Source organism: Ptychodera flava, chromosome 15 (genome assembly GCF_041260155.1).
Source record: "Ptychodera flava strain L36383 chromosome 15, AS_Pfla_20210202, whole genome shotgun sequence".
NCBI lineage: Eukaryota > Metazoa > Hemichordata > Enteropneusta > Ptychoderidae > Ptychodera > Ptychodera flava.
This window is the reverse complement of record NC_091942.1, coordinates 8,341,467-8,349,732: the sequence shown is the minus strand read 5'-3', so window position 1 is coordinate 8,349,732 and position 8,266 is coordinate 8,341,467. Positions and strand designations below refer to the sequence as shown.

The 8,266-nt window shown below is 36.0% G+C and overlaps 1 protein-coding gene across 3 annotated transcripts; it reads right to left on the bottom strand.

Moving 5' to 3' along the window:
* Positions 1-528: 528 nt before the first annotated feature.
* LOC139151083 (DNA polymerase III PolC-type-like) lies at positions 529-7,839 on the bottom strand. 3 transcript variants are annotated; one of them, XM_070723622.1, is made up of 6 exons: positions 7,257-7,839; positions 6,786-6,972; positions 6,181-6,248; positions 4,704-4,829; positions 3,961-4,159; positions 529-2,723 (listed from the first exon to the last, which is right to left on the bottom strand). In XM_070723622.1, exons 1-4 carry the CDS (start codon positions 7,291-7,293, stop codon positions 4,801-4,803), a joined length of 321 nt encoding a protein of 106 aa, XP_070579723.1. In that variant the 5' UTR covers positions 7,294-7,839; the 3' UTR covers positions 529-2,723; positions 3,961-4,159; positions 4,704-4,800. The 3 variants fall into 3 exon arrangements, 2 of the variants coding, with proteins under 2 accessions (XP_070579723.1, XP_070579722.1); XM_070723621.1 differs by lacking the exon at positions 7,257-7,839 and having other exon boundaries at positions 6,786-7,181; XR_011556339.1 differs by lacking the exons at positions 3,961-4,159; positions 7,257-7,839 and having other exon boundaries at positions 6,786-7,179.
* Between the last annotated feature and the right edge of the window lie 427 nt (positions 7,840-8,266).

The window sequence follows — 8,266 nt, the reverse complement described above, 5'->3', positions numbered from 1 at the left end:
ATTTTAAATTTACAGCTGACTATTTTCTACTGGTGTCAAATTCATGAAAATTCATAAAATGAAACTAAACTGTATGCTAATCATAATACAAAATTAAAAATAGGGTGTCACCATGCTAGTTTTAAAGATATATTCCAATATCTTACCGAGAATCACTGAATAAATCGCCTCTAATTGGATTTTGAATGCATGTGCCGAAAAAAACGAGTAACCTAGGGGGTCATATTCACAATGGGTCAAAGGTCAATGGGGTACTCTTTATACTAACATTGAAGTGAATCATCCACACAAAGGCACTCTCTTGAAATTTGGGGCCGAATAACTCCAAATTAGCCTAAATCTTCATTTTACAAGGCCCCCTAGCATGGTAATTATTTGATGGGGGTTCATAGTACAGCTGCAAACTATATCAGTTTTACACTGAATTTAATATGTAGTTGACTGTTGGTATCTTTACACATATTGAATGCCGTCTTTTCATGAAAACATTGTCTTCTATTTAAAAAAATACAGAGATATAGACACATATACATCTTATTTTATTTTTTATTCATTTTTACTTTATATATTCACATTTCTACGCTCTAAATGTTACACATCCAAATAATACAAAAGACACAAAAATGCCCCATCAACTGTCAAACATTACACTGATTGAATTCCTCCCTCGTCATCACAATAAAACACTCTTAGCAATAAAAACCTCCAGAAACTTAACATTTCTGACTCCCCTTTTTGAGGCAATCTCTGATAACAAGTTGTCAATATAATTTAAAAAAAAAAGCCCTAGTTTGTAGGCTTATTTACAACAAGCAACCTAACCGCCAATATAGCTCCTCTGTGTTTATGTAGAGAATAACTATTTTTGACACATGTTGATGAAGAAGCTGGAAATCTTTGATAGCTCATTTCAATGGCCAGAAAAAGTGTCTAAAATAGCTGCAAAAAATATACAATTGCCAATTTCATCATAATTTGAATATATCACACTGGATTATCCCTGAGAGCATGTCAATCAAACCTATCTGACCAGTAGTTTTTTGATAATGAAATTTTATGACCAAAAATGGCAAAAATTGCCCAAAAAGTGCAAAATTGCAGATTTCATCATAATTTCATCAATAAATATCATTTAGATCATCTGCAGAAACCAGTGTACCTAATTTCAAAGCTATTAGATGACTAGTTTTGGATATACACATTTTTTTGACCAAAAATGGCAAAAATTGCCCCAAAAATACAAAATTACAGATTTCATTTAATATATACTACTTACTTCATCTGCAGAAACCTGTATACTAAATTTCAAAGCTATTAGACCAGTACTTTTTGAGAAACACATTTTTTGACCAAAAATGGCAAAAATTGCCTTAAAAATGCAAATTTGCATATTTCTGCACAATTTGAACAAATCTGAAATAGATCGTCCCTATGTACCAAATATCAAAGCTATCTGACTGGTATTTTTGAAGAAGATTTTTAAAGATTTTTTCACCAAAAACGACAAAAATTGTCCCAAAATACAAATATGCAATTTTCACCACAATTTGAAGAAACTTAAGTGAGGTTAGTCTAAGTAAACTGCATATAAAATTTCAAAGCAATTTGACTTGTGGTTTCTGAGGAGAAGGCAATTGTTGATGGACGACGGCGGACAACAACGGAAAATCAACCTATTTGATAAGCTCCACGTCGCTGACAGTGGAGCTAAAAGGTGAACAAAACTACAGATAAGTTTCTGATATTCACAAATATTTACAAATCATTATGATTTTTACTAATAAAAATCTGACAGTAGTTTGTGTAAACTATTATACTTAACAACAAACTGATATAAATTATTTCTAAAGTCAATGCCTTGGTCAGCAAGCTATGCAATGACTGCTTTCATATTAGGTCATCATGGTACAGCTTCAAATTACTACAGGGGCTCAACAATTATTGAAATAGTCATGAACATTTTGAATGATTTTTTTCAGATTTAGTAACCCTTGTTACGCCACCACATTCCTCAGTAAATAACCCCCTCAAACTTTCAAAGCCACCCCTTTTATATGCTATATGCAGATGCCTATAGGTCAAACCAGACCCTGCTACTTTCTGTGCCATAGATTTACTGAGAGTTTTATTGTTAACAAGACATATCAAGGTACTGTAATTAAAAGATTGTTGCTTTCTGTAATGAAGGTATTGTATCATCCAGTCTGATGTAAAACTGTGTTCTAGAAGAATTGACATCAGAACATTGCAAGTTTCAAGTAATGTTTGTAACATTAATACATCAGCTGTTGTATTATGTGCTTCATACTCCTTGCCAACAAACTTGTTTGTCAGACTTTCCTGAGAATATGATCTCATCCCTGGATAAATTGACCTGAACAATGGCAAGGTGTCAACAAAACCTGCAACAGTTAAAACAAACTGGTTTATCAAAGAACAATCATGCAAAGAATTAATTAAATAGCGACAGTCAAATGATCTAGAATTATGTCCAACTAAAATGGGATTGTCAAATGCCTGCAAAAAATACAAAAACTTTTGCATGCAAGTCTCTTTAGGCACACACTGGACTGCTTTGCCCTTGTAGCATAATTTCCCATTTTCAACAGTTAGGTGAGTTTTCTCAGATGCAATCCGGCATATAGGTTGGTTTGGCAAAATGTACCCTTCAAACTGTTGTTCACCACTAACAGCTGATAGCTGAATGATCTCAGCAGTTGAATCTGAAAGACAAAAAATTAGGATCTTCAAAAAAAGTGCTTTAAAAAAAAAATACTGCAATTATATGGTATATATATATTTGATCAGACTTGGTATGTACCAGTATGGGTACCAAAGATCAACAGTAAATCTGTTCAGTGGAGGAAAATTCTACGTTGATTTTATGACAATGATTTCTGTACAGTACAACCTGAAAAAAACAAGAAATATTTAAACCAGAAAAACAGGAAGGACAACAGTAAATAAGGTCTGAAACTTTAGGTATTGGAGGTCAACTTTAGCAACATGCATAGCAGAAACAGCAAGCCCCTCTTAGTTTAAGAATAGACAGCCTTCCCCCCTCTACTGTCTATGTTTTGAGCAGAAAATGACTCAAGGTCAGCGGGGTTGGCCTGTTTCTTACTGGCATGCTCCTGCACAGTTGCAGGATTTCCCTATTTCTTACCTCATTTGCACATTTTTGACACTGACGTGTTCATTTGAACAATGTCACATTGTCCCACATCATGGGAGCCTTTGTGTGTGACGGACATACATCTGCACATACATACCCACATACATACATACAGACACCACTGACTCATCATATAAGCTCTTTTTGGTATTTATATACAAAACCAAATATGAGCTATGAGAAAAGTACCCTCTCAACTGGGCAGTTATTTTCCGGCAGTCCAGGACACACATTTTGAAACTATTTTTATTCTCGTTGCTACATGCGTTGCTGTCTGCATACGTTCCATTCGATAACACATCAGCTTGCGATTCAAACCGGTCTCTCTGCACCTTGCATGCAGTTACATGTATGTAGCAAGTAGTCTACTATTCAAATCTTATTCTGATCGGAACTGGTTTAACCCTTTCACCCCAGTTCTCTGTGTAGAGGTCCAACTTAACCATTGAAGACAATGGCTTTGGGACATTGTACCATGGTGTTGAAAGGGTTAAAACAATTACCTCGGTCATATGATGTACGGGCCCCGTCCACCGTACAACCTCGGTTCGCAACACCCGTATCAGGGTCATAAAGATTAATTTCTGGATTAATACAAAAAAAAGGTAGTTGATACAAAGAACCAGAAAATACAGATAAAATAGCATAACAGTTGCAGCTCATGTCCCTTTAATGCCAAGTTGTATGGCATAGTAGTAAGCTATGGAAAACCATGCAATAACGTATGCCAAAAAACATGGCAACACAAAGTAGCACAGTTGATCTAAATCACACATTACACTTACATGCTGATGTAGTTTCAATATCAAAGATAACAGGTGTATACTCTCCACAAGAAACTGGGTTGAGCTTGGGACATAAAACTGGTTCAGGAATCTCTTCTGTCTGGTGTTCGGCTTGTGCAGATAGTGCAATATCTTTTTGATATGTTGCACCTTCCCTAACTTCAGTGGCAGAAATTTTATTGGCTCTCTTTTCTCTTTGCTGCAAACGGAAATAGATGATACAGTGATACTACCCTTTTAATGGGACAAAGTCACTCATTTTTGACATTATTTTGATTATTTTAATTCCTTTGGGATATTATTATGATAGTGTTGTTCTACACACTAAAATTGGCTCAATCTCTAATTGTCACAGCTCAGTTCACACCCTGAATATGAACATAATACCAAAAATTATTTATAGCAGAATTCATGCCACTATGGCCATGTCTAGGATGAGAGTTGAATGGTACAAACTGGTTACTGAGCATATTTATGTTAACTGGAAAATATAAAAATATTTTAAAACAAAACTAAAACAATTGAAATAATGTCAAAAATGTGTGACTTTGTCCCTTTAAAAGTATCATATGCTAGGACAGAACATCACTTTTTAATGCAATATTAAATAATCTATAATTCAATCAATAATTGTGGCATGTCTGTGTTGACAACTTATACATTTACAATATACAAATGATTGCAGGCTTCAAAACTTGAATTTTGAAGGTAATTACATAGTGATCCTCCAAATAGAAACACACCTTAATTCTCTTCAGCTTTCCAATTTTTGATTTAGTCTGTTCAGTCATATTCACTGTTTTCTTATCCAACATTCTTCCATAAATTTGGCAGCTTCTGCTAGGGGACAACATATTCTCCTTGTGCACCTGAAGAGAAAATGAGACATAACATTTGGTACAAATCCATTTTTTTATTTGGGATGCCATGTACTGTCCACATTCATTTATTGTTACTGGCGTTCGTGTGTGTTTATTTCATTTTCCTGTCAAAAGCCACCTACAAGTAGACCCTTGAAAATGTAGTATTATCATAAGAAGTCTCGAACATGATACTAAGTAGAGACCATACAGAACACTAACTACAAACCTCACAGCCATTACCAACCTGACTAATGTATGTATGACCTAAGTTCTTCTGGGCTACCGCAGCAGCAACACGAAAGTTGAAGCTGGTTGAGCCACTATAGTGTTTGGCCTTTGGTGCTTTGGATGAAATGACCATGTTCATGTTTTCATTTTCTTGAGATGATCCTATCCTAGCAGGTTGTTCAGCATTTGCTATGTATGTTTTCATGATCTCCTCTAAATCCTCCCTGAGGTCTTCTCCGCAGAGATCTTTGCCATATGGAAGACTTTTATGCTTGTAAGTACTGGGGTTTGTTAGATAGTTACACTACTCTATATCACAATGGACATGGTCTCCAAATGCATGAGGCACTATTGCCCTAAGATTTTTTTCTAAACCTCCAGGATTGCTATTATTTTGAGCTACAGCATAGTTAAAACATTTCTGAAGGTAATTAATTACTTTAGTTGACAACTGACTGTGCTTCTTTTCTTCTTTGAGTTTGTAGAATTTGTTAGTAAATCCTTTCTTTGTATGATTATTATCTTTATTTTTTACTATATCAGGCCTGACTTCTGCATGCGATTTAGCCATTGTTGTGGTGTCATCATCCATTGTCACACTGTCTATTTTCACTATCTGTTCTACTTCTTTTACTGTCTCTACAGCTATGCTAGCTTCCATAGACTTCGCGCTACCTGACCAGTTCTTATGACAATCATGCTGTCTGGCTTTCTCAACCTGCTGTTCTGCTGAGTCACAGATCCTACACTGCTTGCATCTAGTGCTATATGCTACTACTTTTCCTGTCTGTCTGCCTATTAGTGTTCCATGTCCTACATAGAAATGTACATACATTATCATCTAACAAACTGTAAAGCATGTGTGCAGTTGTGTGTAACTCAAACATACAGTTTATCTTCAACAAGTAATTGTGAATCCATACACTAACATGACAATGCCGTGCCAAGTTTGTTGCTGCTGATTTAAAGAGATGACATACTACAGAATAGAAGCAAAAGCGTGGAAAATTCAGTTATCTGCGTCAGTCACTTGTTGCATTGAAAGCCAAATCTTAAACAGAACACTATTTTACATTCTATGATTTTTGGAATTTTATTCTTAATGTTTGTAGACCTCCAAGCTACTTACCAGACAAACTTTTATAATCTCGTCCGCTACCCCTCTTCTGCCATCCTCCATCAAAAGAAACATCAATTCTGATGAGAAAAAAAAAGATACACATATGAGATGTGATATGACAGACTAACCCTAAGAAGTACAGTGACTGGTCAAGCTAACTGTGATTCAGATATACTTTTTGTTATGAGGTTAGATAAAGCAGGGGCAAGTTCGGTGAATGATTTTCTTATTAAAATATCAATATACCTTGTATTGCTAAGATATATAATGAATAAAGTCACTCACACCTGTTTTGATTTCGACTTGTTCCAGTTTACTAGTTTCAAACAATAGCAATAATAGCTCTCAGACATTAAAGACAACAGCCCCCCTCAAGATAGGAGCAGGTAGTCAAACCCATGCCCCTACACAAGACCTCTCTAGCTAACATAGGTTTGCTAACAAGTCAACTAATTCAGCTGAATGAAACAGATGATGAACTAATTCAGAGTTTTTCAACGATCTGATTGGTACTTATGGGTTTTGGGTGGGTGCCCTTGTCACCTTTGTTTCCAAAACTTTAATTTTGTGTTTACACCATAGACAGTATCTCTACTGTCTATGTTTACACTTACCTTGCCTTCTTAGAATTTGAAATTTCACCTCTCAAAGCATGCTCACAAGATCTCTTTGCAACCTTAGTAATTGCTTCCCCGGCTGCTCTCTCCTTTCGTTTCAGTGTCTTCTCGTGAATAGTTGGAAGTGATATTGATGAAAACAGGCTGTTGACATGTCTCTCACCAATGCCTGCATGGATCATACCTGATTTAAAATGATGTGAGATCAATACACGAGAAAAAAAACGACATAAAAGATTCATTTGTGTACACATTTCAACAAATACTTGCGCCAAAATTGAAAATGATTATATTGTTAAAGAACAAAAACAGAACATTTTAGTTCCCGTTTACTAAGACAGGCGGATGACAGGGAATGGATATGTGAAACCATTACAGTAATTGTTACCCGACTGGTCATGGCAAAATGCCATGTATGAAAATATATTCGTACAATTACAATAAGTTGAGAATAATTACATGGCATACCTGTGGCTATCTTTGTGTTTATATCGAATGCTGACATTCCGTACTTCTTTCCAGCTGTCCGGCTTGTTTTACTTGTGTATACGTTGTTTAAAGTGCCGCAATGTTTACACGGAACGTGCAAAATGCTGCCTCCCCCGTATTTAGTCTCGCCTTCACAATTTACCAGACGCAGATGGTTTCGGCACAAACTGCAAGAGTCGAGTCCTTGGGCAAGCACCCAAGATGACGAGCCTCACACCTTCATCCCATGGAATTTCTCTGTTCATAATCGGAGGCGTTGTTACATCATCGTCGCCTGTACTCGTCGTACTCGCATAAACAGACGTATTGGGAGTCACGTTGAACGTCCCTGGAGCGTCTCGATTTTGGTACTGACTGGCCAGTAGTGTTTCTGAAGCCTTATCGCGCCATGATTTTTAACCTCGCGACAAAAATTTTCCGCTTTTACTAGATTTTGGTTTCATACTTATCGTAAAAGACGTACACATACCTTTCTCAAAATGGCTAACCTGAAACATATTTCTGTCAAGCTAGGGAGTTTAATTGCGCAGAAACGTATGCGCAAGAGAATTCGGCGTGCTTAACCTTAATAGCATTATTCTTTATTATCTTTCATTTGGCCTTTTTCTAGCCCCTGTGGTCCTTCCGTTGTGTTTTTCATTTACTTTTCAGAAATCACTGGTCATGCAGCTTTGAATTCAGTTCGGTTTCCTAGTGAAATCTATATTAGATTTATTCAAACTGTTAGAAAATCTACAATATTGTTTTTTTTTGGTAACATTTTTCCTTTTGTCAAAACAAATCTCTGAAACTGCTTGTAGAATCTTAAAATTCGACGACGCTATGGGTTCCTAACGATCACACTCAAGACACAGGTAACACGTTTAACTTATTTTCTTTCCGGGCGAAACAGCATTCATATACAGTATCAATGCAGATGGAAGTATACATAATACTGAATACAATATACGGATACGGTTCAAAGATAGTTACGTAGCAGATAAATTTAT

What these genes read in the sequence shown, in the direction of transcription:
- LOC139151083 (XM_070723621.1), bottom strand. Translation starts at nt 6,243, where the DNA reads ATGTTTCTTTTGATGGAGGATGGCAGAAGAGGGGTAGCGGACGAGATT. An exon ending in AGATTATAAAAGTTTGTCTG is followed by an intron (nt 4,830 to 6,180) that starts GTAAGTAGCTTG and finishes TTTTCTCTTCAG; the next exon opens with GTGCACAAGGAGAATATGTT. An exon ending in GAAAGCTGAAGAGAATTAAG is followed by an intron (nt 4,160 to 4,703) that starts GTGTGTTTCTAT and finishes TTCCGTTTGCAG; the next exon opens with CAAAGAGAAAAGAGAGCCAA.